General features: G+C 41.3%; 1 protein-coding gene across 2 annotated transcripts in view; it reads left to right on the forward strand.

Moving 5' to 3' along the window:
* The window catches only part of GREB1L (GREB1 like retinoic acid receptor coactivator), a 207,957-nt gene that overhangs the window by 111,287 nt on the left and 81,295 nt on the right, over positions 1-15,375 (forward strand). For both annotated transcript variants that reach the window (XM_063299166.1, XM_063299165.1), the window contains 2 exons: positions 648-770; positions 9,780-9,914. In XM_063299166.1, the coding sequence (XP_063155236.1) occupies positions 648-770; positions 9,780-9,914 (258 nt within the window). The remainder of the gene's footprint in view (positions 1-647; positions 771-9,779; positions 9,915-15,375) is intronic.

The raw sequence follows: 15,375 nt of genomic DNA on the forward strand, positions 1-15,375 counted from the left end.
ATCTTCCTGAATATAGCCCTATAGCCCAATCCTATGGCAGTTTAGACCTTGTTTTCCTTGCCAGCAGCTTCCCCTTGTCATGGTCTAATTTATACAATATTCCTGTAGGTGTGGTTGTGCTTAGTGATATGCTTCCTCTTTACCCCCCATGGCTTGTGCAAGGCCTATATATTGGAGCTACACCAATGGTCTTCCCTAGTGCAACGTCCTAGAAGCGTTTCTGTATACAGTATGAAGGATGTACTGATGTTGCAGTTCGGAAAGGGCCCTTGTTTCTGATGTTACCTTTTTCCCCCGATGCACAAGAAACCAGGGGAATGGTAGTATCAGACACATTGGATGTTAAGCTCTCTGTGTGTGAAGGTGTGCTTTCTTTGAAATTATTCTTCTTATTTCCCCTCACAGAGTTAGGATCATAGCTGCTGCATGCGTTTTCTAAGGGTTTCTAAGCTGAAAATAATCTTTAGTTAACAAATTCCAAAAACTTTGCTTTTTAATTAACTCTTTTGATTGCCCAATAGCTGTCTTTTGTTTTGTTTCAAATGTTGTGATGTGCTTTTAAACATTGCATACAATATCTGTTCTGCTGCATTGTCTCACTGTCAATCTGGCTGCTTAAATATGTACTGTAGCTGCTTTACTTGCAGAATGTAGAAGCAGGCAATCTTCTGTTGCTAGCCATTCTGCTAAACCTAGTTCTTCAGCATCTCCATCTGTGACCCCTGAGAGTGGAACAGCCAGTGGATACAAGCCAGGGTTCACCCAGACAGGTAGGAGCTGAGAGTCCATTGCATCCTAGAGCTGACACCTGTGAAGTAGTAATTATGATGCCATTACCTTTGTAGCTGTGAAACCCCCAGTCATAAGATTTGAAGTTGCTCTAGGCTAGGTAACAGTGCTGTGTCTAAAACTATTATGTAATAAAAGATGTTAAGACTCTGGAGTCTGTGTCAAGAAAGAACACAATAGTTGCCAACAAACAAAGGGTAAACAACTCTAGCATGGTGAATCTTCAGTATATATATTTGTCTCAGTAAGGCTTATAAAGACGTCCTATTGAAGTACAGTAAAAACCCCTTGGGGCCCTTCTCCCCTCAGGATTTTATGACAGGTTATCCCTTTCCATTGTTCATATATTGGTGGGAGGTCTGAGGGGAGGTTCATGATTCATTCATACAGGCTCCCTGCATATTTTGGAGCCCTATGTGGAGAGTTTAAATATATAGAGCAGATGGCTCACTTCAGGGCTTGCCCCACAATGTCTGGATGGTAGGACTAAAGTAAAATTTTGCAAGGGTATAATTCTTCAAAAGGTCTAAAGCTGCAGAACAGCAACTTTAGATGGAGGATAATTTCTGGGTTGCCCTGATCTGTTCCCAGGCCATTGGGAAGACTCTTTTTTCTTTTTCAGTTGTTCACTGTTGGTTCACTGTTTTCATAAAATCAAGGCTAGGATCTGAATAAACAGCTACATGAAAAAGCTCTCCATGATTTGTTGCCTGATGAATGCATATGTTAATTTAAATTGGAATTGAAATTTGAAGGGATATTGCAGCCAGTTTAATTATTCTTTAACTGTGATTTAGAGAATGAAAGTATTTCCAGGTGAGGTTTTTAATGTACTGTCTTCCAGTCTGATTTGCAGAATTTTCCAGTGGTTCTTTGTAATCTCTGGTGTTTACCCTTGAATTCTTTCATCACTTTTCTTTTCACAGAAATACGTATTAAAGCGGAAAACAACCATTTAATTAGTTTTTATTGGTAGTGTTACGAGCTATCCATCTCAAAACATCTGATCAATATACGACTTCTTTCTGTCTTCTCCATTTCTCAGACAGATAATTTCTGCCCATCTTAATTATGCTTAAGTGTTTTGTTGGCATTAGTGTTAATGAGGATCAAAAATAGATTTGCCCTGGATCAGAGTTACAAATTTAATGAAGTAAATATATTTAACACACCCTGTGCAGGTATATAGATGTTTCCAGTTCTGAGTAGTTATCATGTCAACGTTTCGTGTTTCTTCACCAATATACAGTGGCCAAATAGAATTTTTAATTTTACTCTTTGTTCTTTAAGACCACTGTGGCAATATTCATACCTACCGAAAGTGACATTTTTGCATTGGAAATATGTCTGCATTATTAAACTAGAGTAATATTAATTATCAATACTTTACCCACTCTTCAGGAATATTAAGAAATGGAAAATACAACATCACAAGTGCTTAGCAAAGCCCACTATGTTATCTGTGGTTAATTGTGCTTTGAAAGTATAAGAATCGTATGTATGTATGTATGTATGTATATAAATATATATTATTGAACCTTCCCAACCAGCTTCAGAATTTTTCAGCACAAATGAAGAAAATGTTTAGAACGTTATTTTGTGAAAACCTTGACTTTCATGGTTTCTTGGTATGGAAATGTCATTACAAGCTACTATATCTGGAATAATGTGTAAACTAAATAGTTTTGCCTTGGGTTGCTTCTGCCAAGCTGGTAGATCTACCTCCTTTGCTCTCCTTTTCCTTATCAGCTCATCATGGTTTTGTTTACTCGGTCCTTCTGTATGTGTGTTTATTGGTCAGGTCAGAGTTGCTAAACCCTTTTTACCTCCTGCTAGAAGTGTAATCTTTCACTGAAGAAATTGTCACATTATCCTTGTCAATCCATTTTAATTTCACCAACAAGGTTGTGTGGGTGAAAAGAGGTGTTTTTTGCAATATGCATTCTCTTTTTGTTTCAAAAAGTGCTGTGGGAGTGACTCAGGGCAGAGAATTTTTTAATATGATGGGGATTATTGATCCATATACTCACAGACACAAATCAATGAGGAAGCCACAAGTAAGTAAATAGCATTGAAGGTTCTGAATAGCATTATAAGAACCATAAATAAATAAAAATACAGCAGTGTTTGGAATAGCCTTCCTCAGGAGGCTTGGTGCCCAGGAAAAAGACTATAACCTGTATTATCCCCAAGGTAATGATGGAAGCTGCAGTCCAGGATACCTGGAAATCAGCCGATTGAAGAAGGTTAGCCTACAAAGATAGTGCTAGGCAGTACAGTCTCCTCCTGAAACTCTAGTTGCCCAAGTTGTGATTCACTGACAAGAACAATATTTTAAAATGAATTGGTTTATTATGGCATAAACATTCATGGACTAGAGCAGGGGGGAAATATTTTATTTACTAGAGCACTGAGGTTAATAAGCTAGAATTTGGTATAAATAACATGCCATTTAAAATTAAGGAATTTATTTTGGGTACCAGGTCCAAATGTAAGCTGCAGTCTCTCCATACAGAAATCCATTCCCAGTCATCTACTTCTACACAAGCTTTTATATTTCAGCAGTATAGTATAGTTTGGAGTAGGTGGTGAGGAGGAGTCCTTTTATTATACGTTTGTAGAAAAATGGAGAGGTAAGCATAATTGACCATTTTCTGCTAATTTTTCTGAGAACTATTGATACATTGAAGTCTGCCTTTGCATTTTTCTGGATTAGTGTCTACTTCATGTCTCATAAGACTCATACATTAAAAATCAATCCTAAAAAGAAGCTATCTAACAATCTTCATTGTCAGTTCTAAGGATGGTTGCTGTACCTGTTGTCATTTGTTTGGTCATCTTTCTATATGTAATCGTAGTCTCATTTTTTTTAACTGTGGCTTTCTGTTTTGTGTATATGTTTTGCATGAGGTGTGGAGAGCTGTGGAGGTGACCTTGGAGAAACTATGCAGGAAAGGTTACAAAAACAAAAGCATTCATTAAGCCTGGGAAACAGAGAAAGCACTAGAAAGAAGCTCTGACTGGCTCCACCCTAATCAAGTGGGTTATAAGAGGGAGGGAAGGGGAAGCATAGGTAGGCTTTCAAGATTCTGTTACTATAGACTATATCAATAAAGCATAGTTCCAGTCAAATATGTGGAGTCTATTTCCTAACCTGGCCTGTCTTGAACTGCTAACAGGAGAACAATGAGATGTTCTGGGATTCTCATTTTCCTAAGGACATTCTACAACTTGACATGGTTGATACAATCAAAGACCTTTCTATCAATGAAGCTTATATTGATTACTTATTGGTATTGTTTGGCATTCTCAATTGTCCATTGTGCATCAGCAATAATGTATCTTGTCCCTCAACCTTTTCTAAAACCATTTTGAACATCTGGTAGTTCCCATTCCAGTTAGGGCTCTGATTTGCATTATTTTGCTAGTATGTGGAATTAAATATGTAATAATTTGCATGCTCTGTTAAGTCTTCTTTCTTTGTATTGGTATAAGTGGCCAACTGTGTCATTTTCCAGATTTGCTGGCATAGTTTGGTTAGAACCTTCATGCTTCTCCTCCTGTTGCTTTCTGTAGAAATTACATCAGTGGTAGCTCTTTGACTTGATAATGACCACAGCGTTGATCTTGATGGATTTTTTAAAGGTTCAAAAAAGAACTCCAAGCAGCTAACAACAATCTTGCAAAGTAGAAGCATGAACCAAAAAGAAACTTGCACATTAAGCTTAATTATGTTCAGAAAAGAATTCAGTCTTCACACAGTAGTTAGATGAAGAGGAAAAAAAAGGTAGCTTACATTTATTCAGTAGATCTGGATACAAGTAGCTTCATAGTAGAAAGCACTTATTCATCCCTGGTTCTTTGTAGACACTTTCTATGGAAATAGAAAGTCTGCGTGCAAGCGAGATGAAAGGGATGAGAGATGCATTCTGCAGCACCTCCTGCTTGCAGATGTGCCAAAAGGTAATGGAGATTGTTAATCCCCAAACCCGAGAAGAAGGAAGTGGAAATCAGGTGACCCATGTGACATCCCACAAGCACAATAGAGATGTGTTTACTAGAGAAACCCCATTTTATGCTTATGAGACAATGCTGAGTTGACCCCCTTATAATTCCAACAGATCTAACCTCTTTTTCTTAGCTGTCTTAGATGACGACCTTCCTACTGCACAGCATTTCAATGTACTTCTTCCATTTTTCTTTGAATCAGTTATTAATTGTCCATTGGCATCCTTTAGCATACCAATTTGAGGCTGGAAACTTCTTTTGAGTTTAGAGATCATTTGGAAAGCTGTCCTTGTTTTTCCGGGTCTGTTTCTGTCTTCCATGTCTCTACAGATGTCATTTTAATATTGTTTCTTGTCTCTTCCAGCAGCTTTTTGAAATTCTTTCTTAGGTTTTTCCCTGAGACCTTTATCTTTGTTGGCTTTGGACTCTCTTTTTTTCTTGGTAATTTCCACCAACTGTTCTGATATCCAGTCTGCATTCTTCTGTTTCTTGGTCTTTGGCAGTAGTCACATTCATCCTTAAAACTTACTTGACTTCATTCCATAGTTATAGTAGTTCCCTCTCAATAAGGTTCAGGACTTCAAAGAAATTCCTGCTTGAATATGGTGGGTATATGCTTAAGATCATATCATAGAAATTGGTTGGTTTGTTCTTCCACTTTAGCTTGACTTGGAATTTGTGCATGAGCAGTTTGTGATCTGTTCCACAGACAGCCCCTGGCCACGTCTTTGCTTCTGTAGCTGAGTCTTCTACTTCCTTCTACAAATAATACGGTTAATTTGATTTCCATGAGCCCTGTCTAATGATATCCATTGATATAGGCATTATTTTTTTGATATACAAGCATTAAATATCTTCAGATGCATTCAATTATTGTAATATAACTTGTTCAATATAACTAAGAAACCCAGAACTGAGCCCGCTGGGAAGGGGAAGGAGTTGGAGAAGACTGGCTAAAGGTAAAATAAAATCTCCTTTGAGTTGAGCTCAGCTCCTGGTAATACCCATGTAGTTTTCTTGGCACTAATACACAAGTTTGTACTGCCTCTTTTCAGGATTTTGGTATTTTTACCTCCCAGTCCTGGATTTTCCTAGTAGTCTCCAATCCAATAATTAAAAATTTCTGACTTCTTAAGATTGGTTAGGTGCTGCTACCAACCCGATTGGCAAGCGACTTCTGCAATTTAACTTTAATCTTATCTATAGGGAATATATGGATGTATGGCAGTATAGATCCTCTCCTTTCCCTTTTATAGTTGAGGAGAAGAGTGACTACTGTATGTAATTTGTTCTGCAGGGAAAATTAAATTGCAGCTGTTGTAGATCTCTTTACTAAACAACTCTTGAAGGTACAGGAGTCCTCTTTCATCTGAGTTTGGCCTCTCTCTTCCTCTTTTTCCCAGACATATTGTCATGAGTAAGGATGGCGAGCAGGGGGCTCTCACCCAGACTGTCAAGCGCATGCGTAGCACTGAGGAACTGTTCAGCCATTCAAAGAGACACAGATCGGGACCGCCTTAACCTTTGGGGTTTATATGGCTGGGTTTTCCCATGCTTTCTCAGTTTGTTAGGATTCTTGTTAAGTACTACTAATAAATATTAGAGACCAAGTCCTCGCCTCAGTGTGTTTCCTGGTAATCAGGACACATATACCCTTGGCTTAGGTCATCTTCCTACAGCAATACTGATGTGTGGATTAGCTTTCTATTATTGCTGTTCTAGAATAATTTTCAAACAGCCTGCTAAACATTGTACCCTGATTAAAAAGTAGACTCTATCATAGACGTACATACTTTTCAGGAAAAATGGAAGGCGAGGAAAAAATAGCTTCAGGTCTAGAAATGTTGCAGAGTTGGCTTAGATTAGTATATAATTACTGTTATGCCTCTTTTAAAAGCAGAATAAGACTGTGGCCTCAAGGAAGTTTTCCTTGTAAGCTGTATTTGCCACTATTCTAGAAAAGATATAATTATATATCTTCTCTTCCTCTTCCTCATTTTAAAATTTTTGTAATAAAAATCTTAAATGTATATTGCACTTTTTCTCTGAGAAATTTAAGGTGAGATCTCTGAGTTATGCCCTGTTTTCTCCTCAAAAGAACAATCATGGGGTTGGTTGTGACTGACCAAAAATCCCCTAGTGAGCTCTCTAGTCAAGTGGGGACTTGAACTAAGATCTCCACAGTCACAGCCCTCCAGCCAGAATCCCCCATGCATGTGGAAGGTGCCAGGTTGGATAAGGTAGTACAGAACTTCATCTTACTACAATTTGTTTTCCAAACCATGGCAGGTTTGCTGTTCAAACATATTCAGCTATCCTGCCATTATGTGTTGACAGGTCCCCAGGCAAATCATTTTGGAAAATAGTGAAAGGAGGAGAAGATTCTTCTTCTCTGGATTCCTTGGTCATATTTCCATGTATTGGTGTCTCTCATAAGACATAACCATGTTACAGTTCAGTCAGTTCTTTGGCAAATGAGTTTTAATGTCCATTCTCTAACTGCCCAGTGTCCCCTTTCCTATCTTTCTTTCCCTCCTTCCTCCTGAACGTTGTGTATTGTTTCCAGGGTCTGTGATCTTGGCAGGGCTTTTTGGAAATGTCCCTTCCTTCTTCCTTCTGCTTTTTCTCCCTGACTACTTTCAGTGGGATTGGTATAGTTTCAAACTAGCCTGTTTGCTTTTCTCAGATTAATTTATCTGGTGAAAGCCAGTTTACATTGTTTCCAAGGAAAAGTTCACTGTTAGGTCACAACTATTTTAGACAGGTTGGGGATATCAACAGCCCAGAGAGGAAGATTGATCCCATGTTAAAATGTAACTTGGGGACAAAAGAAGTTATTTGTATACATTTCTAAGAACAGGAACTACAGTTCAGTATATTACCCAGCCCTAGAAATAAACAGCTTCTGAACTACAGTTCAGGAGCTGTTTATTTCTAGGGCTGGGTAATCTGTCATAAAAACACCAAAATTAAGGAATAAAGTCAGCAATATTCTGTGCTAAGAAAAGCTGAATTTTGCAACTTGTAAGAAAATGCAGTTTGCATAATGTATAGATTGAATTGTAACACGTAATTCATTCTGCTTTTGTCAGGACTCTCTTATACCTTCAAGACTATAACTTTCATCATCATGAACCAGCAAGGCCCCTGCTGGCTGGGAATTATGCATAATGTTTTGAGTTCATCTGATTGGGGAAGGGTGCTTAACCACATTTTAAGTAATTGAGAATTCTAGGCTGTGATAATGAGGTGGGAAAAAACTGTGGCTTAATTTTAAGAGTCATCCATTAAGCATTATTGTTAATGACATCACTTAGAAATGCATGTTCCAGGGAAACAACAAGAAGAAAGGGGTACTAAAAAGCTACAAAAGACCTGGAAGAAGAAAGGAGAAACCACACATGTATGTCATGGAGCATAAAGAAAGCCCATTGCTCAGGCCTTGCAGTGTATATTGGGCAGTCTGAAAGTATTTAGAGCAGAGATCCACCCATTTAGTCTTGCCTCAGTAAACAATTAAACTTGCCCTTGATTTTTTTATTGCATGTCTGTTTGAAGTCAGAGACTGTCCTTTGAATGAGGGGGATTTTTTCTGCAGTGAAACTACTGTACTTCCAAAGTTTTCAAAGTACTAGCAACAAAATAAGAAGTGCTCACTCTTCTCTATAATTTGGAGCCACAATTTTTATTGTCTGGACATGTATTGTAAGTCACTCTGGCTGGCTTCACTGGGAGCAAGTAGGTTAGAAATATAAGAACAAAATAAGAGGGCATCATTGGTCATGCCTACAGTTCTGCATTTCTAAGGTGTCTCAATTGCTTCCAAAGTCCTGTTAAACTTTAATGATGATTTCCCTGCCTCTGGTTTCAAATTTGGAAGGAAAGCCTGGTTTGTCATATGTTCCATGGGAAGTAGAGCGGTAGAGTTGTAGTTCTCCCAGTTCAACAGCAACAGTTCAGAGATCCTGAACTTAGGAATCCTAGGGAGTTGAAAGGAATAGCAGCAATAGGCACAGTAATTAGTATGGTAGGCAGAGATACAGAACACCCTTCTTTCTTGAATTAAGAGGAAGAAGTCTGTTCTGGCATTTCAGAGGCATTAGGGACTCTGTAGACTGCTGGTGAAATAAAGGCTTGAGCTAAGCTGCTGGTCCTGGTAAACACCAATTACAATCTCTGCATTCCTATACAGATTCTCTTTATCTACTATTTACCTTTCTCACTTGATTGGACCCACTGTGCTATACAGTGCAATTACAGATAGCTATGGCCATTGTATTCATTCTTTTCCCCTAGTGTTTTGTCTCTAGTCAAGCAGACTTCGGAAGTACTATATAAACTGAATGTTACAAGAGAAAAGATAGGATAAGTGTACTGTATAGCCTTCTGGTATAGTGTAACCATGTTTGAATCAGTGAAAAAAATATTTGGCTCCAATTTAATAACTACTCATATTTATTTCTGTTAGATAGCTGGAGTATGCTATAGTGAAGAACAAAAACAAATCTGCATATTCTTTGGAATGTTGCTTTATTCCTTCTTTACACGTTTATTAAAAGGACATTGCATCTACTGGATGGATCTAGGAGCTTAGACTGCAGTTCTGTACCCAGTTACTGAGTAGTAAGTCTCATTGAAAAAATGGACTTAACTTTTAAGTGTATCATTATAGAATTATGCCATTTGTCTCCTAAAATTTGGGATTATGTGGAACTATATGCAGGTGCCTCTTGTAAAAATAATGGTAATAATCATAGGTCAGTTATTCAAATATTCAGTATACTATATTATGATCAATATTAACATTTATAAACACCTGGAATGGAGGAGGTGTATTATAAATGATAAATGTGATGTTTTAATAAATTTTTAACATTCATAATGGCTTCTTAAAAAAAACTGTTGTGATAATATCTTAGACAAATTTTTTAAAAATTAATGTAGAATTTTCTTAAAAATAGTTACAACTATCTCTTTGACAGAGTCCTCAGTATTCAGTGAAGCACAGTCTTCCTCTGCTGTTAATTTAAGTGGAATTCAAGATTTGACTCGGAATAAGAACATAGTGAGACCACTTGCTTTGCCTGTGCAACTTGTAGGAAACACATTTGCAACAGGTAATATATTTTCTCTCAAGTTCACTGGAATCTAATATTACTTTGACTCTAGTATGTAAAAGTAATATGTAAATTATCACAAGACATAAGTAATTTGCTATAGAATTGTCTTTGTGGAACAAAGCAGATGATAAATACTGCATACTTCCCAATGTCTTCTAGCTGGTGCCCTTCGGATGTGTTCAACTCTTGCCATCCACAGCTAGATCAATCAATGTAATGGTGTATAATATATCTGAAAGTGAAGAAAGACAACTTTAAAATGATGCTGTGGTCAAATCAGGTTTCTATGATGCTTATTACCAACACTAGAATTAACAGATCTAGGTTGCAACCATCTAGTACCCATTAGATGGCAGCAAAGAATTAGAATTGTCTGTATTTCCTTTGCTGCCGTCTAGCGGTTGCAGTTTTTTGTAGCTTAAATCTGGTAGCTCCAACTGATACACTATCCTATTGTAATGTTTTTCACTAACTTCATTTATTTATTACATTTATAATGTCATGAGCACTGATGGTGAGCAGGAGGCGGCCCCTATCCAGGGGGGGAAACACATGCGTAGTAGTGAGGAGTTAAGCAGCCATTCAAAGAGACACAGATCAGACCCGCCTTGACTTTTGGGGTTTATCTGTCTGGGTTTTTCCCATGCTTCTTCAGTTTGTTAGGATTTTCTGTCTTATGTAGCAGTAATAAACACTAGAGACCTATACCTTGTCTCAGCATGGTTTCCTGACTGTTAGGACATACAATTTGTATTTCATCTATGCGATGAAAGTTATTTAAATGGATTTTCCCCTATCTCTCTTCCTCCTCCTCCTTTTCCCATTTTATCTTTGGTCTAAGAGATACGTTGGTGAAGTTAAGAGGTTGTAACTAGCCAGAAACAGACTTGTTTTTGCTATCCTGGCTATTGCAAGTTATAAAAAAGATAAGTGATGATTTTAGAAACTGGACAATAGAGAGGACTAAAGATTTTGAACAGGAGAAAAAAATACAAGCCTGTTCTTGATGTCAGCTAATACAAAATGACACAAAATGTTATAACATCTGAAATATTAAAGGAGATATTTGAAGAATGGAGCCAGAAATTAGAAACTACAGTATCAACACTGTCCATAATTATGTCTGTGTCATGTTCACCGTTCCAATGTTACCGTTACATCGTAACGTTTCGCATGTCATTTGGCTGATGCGTGTTTCATCTGGGAGGGGAGGAGGATTCCATCTCGTGGGATTGTTATATGTTAGCAGCTGGATTGGAGTGTGTTTGGGTTATCTTGTGTGTTCAAGGTTCCTTTCCCAGGACATCAGCAGAAACGGTTACCAGCACCTGGGGGGGGGGGAAGTTTGCAACGGCAGGGCGAGGGGAGGGATTACGTTTCAGCCGAGGGTTTTTAGTTTGTATTTGGCGCGCTTTTGCTCATTCTCAGCTTTCTCTGTATTTGCATACTATTCTTTAATAAATCAGATATCATTAAGTTCCTGCTTGTGAGTCTGAGTCTATTAGGGTAGGCAATCCTTACATAAAGCTGAGAATCTCAAAAAATTTTCCGTTAGCCCCTTTCCAGATTTATTTTGTGAGGGAGAAGTGCTAGCAATGAGCAAACCAAATCCCCAAACCACGGAAAGCGAGGAATCGAGCGAGGGGGAACCCGACTCCACGGTGATAAGAACAGAGAGGGTCCCTACTCGGGAGCTCTCAGAAATTCGGGAGGTGTCAAGCTCCAGCCTGGGAGAAGAGGAGGTTGGAGGTAAAAGAGCCCCTGAACCGACCGGTGAGTCGCCAGGTGAACTGGTCACCTGGGATGAAACACAGGGACCCCTACCAGGGACGTCCAAAACATCTTGGAAACAGCGGTACCCGAGTTCCCCAACTGTGGTGAGGCAGGAGGGAAAGGAGGATTCCCAAACTCCTGACCGTATAAGACTGGTGGAGGCCAAATTGGAGTCACTAGAATGTATGTTTCCAGAAAATGTCAATGGACTGGGGTCCCCGGGAGAGGAGGAGAGAGGAGTCTAGTAATAGGCATTTGTCTCCTTCTTCGCCCCCACCTTCGGAGGAAAGGAGTAGGACCCAGCGCAGAGAGGAGGCAAGGGCGCCGAGGGTGAGAATTTCAAGGTCCCCTCCTCGAGAGTGGAGATCCCTGGGAGCTAAAAGAAAGTCCGACCGCCCAGCTGTGGCAAAGGGACCGCCCGGAGTGGGGGTTAAGGACTTTACAGTTAAATTTGATGGAGATCCAACTAAGCTATCGTTCTTCCTTACCAATGCAAGGAGTTATATGGATGAATGGGAACCATATTTTCGTTCAGAAAGAGCCAAGATTAATGCCATTGCCACTAAGCTCAAGGGGCGGGCTGCTGATTGGTATGTGCAGTTATGTCAATCGGATGCCCCTGAGCTGGAAGAGTTCGAAGAATTCCTGTGGGCGTTGAAGCTACACTTTGAAGACCTGTTAGCTAAAGAAAGGGCAAAACGGGCACTGAGGGAGCTTAGCCAGGGGCCACGATCGGTAGCAGACTATGCTCTGGAATTTAAGGCTCTGGCTGGGAAGGTTGAGGATTGGTCCCAATCTACCTTAATAGAACTTTTTAAGGACGGTATGAACACGGAGGTCCTGAGGTGGTCGCTCGGTAGGGACGACCCAGATACCCTGTATGAATGGATACAGTTGTCAGGGAAGGCTGAGCATGCCCATGAAACCTTCGCTCACAGGAAGGTGATGAGATATTCCAGGCTCAGCAAGGGTTCCCGCCCTGCTGCGCCTACTGGAAAGTCTGGTCAACGTGCCTGGGAGGAGAAGAGGAAGCGCCGCTATGCGAAAGGGCAGTGCCTCCAATGTGGAAAGGAAGGTCACCGAGCAGCGGCGTGCCTGAAGGGCAAGACCGATGATCGTTTGGGGAAGCTGACGGGGAAATCTCCCTCCCTACCCAGGAAAATGAAGGCAGCCATGGCTGAAACTGAAGTGGAGGAGGTTCCTTACTTCGGGGGCGAGGGGGAGCCCGATCTACACCAGCCGGCGGGAAACGCCAGCCACCTGCTTTAAGGAGCGCCTGTGGGCAGGTGGTGGAGGATGAGCGCAAACATGTTTCAGTGAGTGCCAACTATCCCACACTGAACATGAAAGTGAAGTTAGGCTCCCGCACAAGAACCATTGAAGTTTGGGCATTGATCAATTTGGGGTGTTCGCGTTGCTTGATGCACCCTGACGTGGTGGCTGCTTTGGAGTTACCCAGCTTTCCACTGCAACGTCCCATGATTTTCACCCAGCTGGATGGTTCTACAGCGGGGGGGAAACCAGTCACCCATTACACGGGCATGGTGGCGTTGCAAATGGGCAGCCACCGTGAGGGGCTGCCATTTGTGGTGGTGCCTGTGGGGCATCCCTTAGTCATTCTGGGGATTCCTTGGTTGGTCCAACAAAACCCCTATATAAATTGGGTACACAGGACTTTGACTTTTGGGGATGGTTTCTATCAAGCCCCTGGGGAGGACGACGCTCTGGAGGCTGCAGTGGGGAGGGCGGTGGCAGCAACCCCGCATTTCACTGTCACACCACTGGAGGGCTTGCCGGAGCAATACCAAGGCTTTGCGGATGTGTTTGGTGAGAAAGAAGCGGACCAACTCCCACCCCATCGAAAAACTGACTGTGCGATAGAGTTGGTCCCCGACGCTCAACTGCCCAAACCAAAAATTTATGCCATGACTCAAAAGGAACTGGCGGCGTTGAGGGAGTTTGTGGATAAAAACTTGGCCAGGGGTTTTATTGAACCAGCAAATTCGCCAGTGGGCGCCCCCGTCTTATTTCGAGCGAAGAAGGATGGGACATTGAGGCTTTGTACAGATTATCACGGATTAAATGCGGTCTTGATATTAAACAAATATCCTCTGCCGTTAATAAAAGTCATGTTAGCACATCTGGCTAAGGGGAAAATCTTCTCTAAGCTGGATTTGCGGGAAGCCTATTTCCGCATCCGCATACGGGAGGGGGATGAATGGAAGACTGCTTTCAATTGTCCACTGGGTTCTTTTCAGTATAAAGTTTTGCCTTTTGGGTTGGCGGGGGCACCAGGGGTGTTCATGCAATTGATCAATGAAGTGTTACATGAACATTTGTTCAAGGGTGTACTGGTCTATTTGGATGATGTTTTGATTTATACTGAAACGGAAGAGGAACATGAGCGCTTGGTGAAACAGGTGCTTAGCAAACTGAGAAAGGCTGAGCTCTATGCTAAGCTTTCTAAGTGTGAATTTCATCAGACTCAACTTGACTACCTGGGGTACAGGATCTCTGACAAAGGCATTGAGATGGATCCTGCGAAGATTCAAGCTATTTTGGGGTGGGAGCGCCCGCGCACCCGCAGGCAGCTCCAAAGTTTTCTTGGGTTTTCCAACTATTACCGCCAATTCATCCAGGGGTTCGCCGAAATTGTGTTGCCTCTCACTGACTTGTTACGTACGAAGGAGTTGGGGGACACATGCAAGGTAACCCAGGGGCATTGCTCAATTGGACACCTGACTGCCAGTTGGCTTTCGACAAACTCAAAAGCCTGTTCACTGCTGAACCCATTCTTCAATACCCTGATCCCACCAAACCCTTTGTGGTTCAAGTGGATGCTTCCGATTTCTCAATTGGAGCGCTCTTGCTGCAAGCGGATGCTGACAACCGCCTGAAGCCGTGTGCGTATCTGTCCCAGAAATTTTCTGAGACGGAAAGGTGGTGGCATGTTTGGGAGAAAGAAGCTTTTGCAGTCAAGGCTGCTTTGGAGGCATGGCGTCACCTATTAGAGGGGGCCAAATGTCCTTTTGAGGTATGGACTGACCATAAAAAATTTGAAGCGCTCAGCACACCTCGTAAGCTCAGTCCTAAGCAGATCCGCTGGGCTCAATTTTTCAGTCACTTTGACTTTAAGTTGAAATTCATTCCGGGCAAGAAAAACTTCCTGGCTGATGCGCTTTCCCGCCTGCCCCAGGATTCGGTCCAGGCACCTGACGTGGGTACACTGTGGACAGAACCCCAATTGGGTTTGCAAGCTGTCACACACAGTCAAACTCGTGCGCAGCTGCCCCCAGCTTCAGTTTCACCGGCTGGGGGAAGGACGCCAATTCCCTCGCAATTGCAACAACAGTTTCTGCTAGAGTTGAAATCTGATACTTGGTTGCAAGCGAATAGAGACAATGTTACATTTGACAGAGGCTTAGCTTGGAAGCAAAACCGCCTCTATGTCCCTGACAGTTTGCGAAGGGAAATTTTGATTAGGTCTCATGATGATAAATTAGCTGGTCATTTTGGGTTTGTCAAAACCTTGCATCTGGTACGCCGCCAATTTTGGTGGCCCACATTGAGATGTGATGTAAAAAGTTATGTTGCTTCTTGTCCTGTCTGCGCCATGTCAAAACAGAAGGGGGGGGTAAGCCGCACGGGCTGCTGCAGCCGGTGGCCAGCCCCTCCCGTCCTTGGG

Source organism: Candoia aspera, chromosome 3, assembly GCF_035149785.1.
Source record: "Candoia aspera isolate rCanAsp1 chromosome 3, rCanAsp1.hap2, whole genome shotgun sequence".
Classification (NCBI taxonomy): domain Eukaryota; kingdom Metazoa; phylum Chordata; class Lepidosauria; order Squamata; family Boidae; genus Candoia; species Candoia aspera.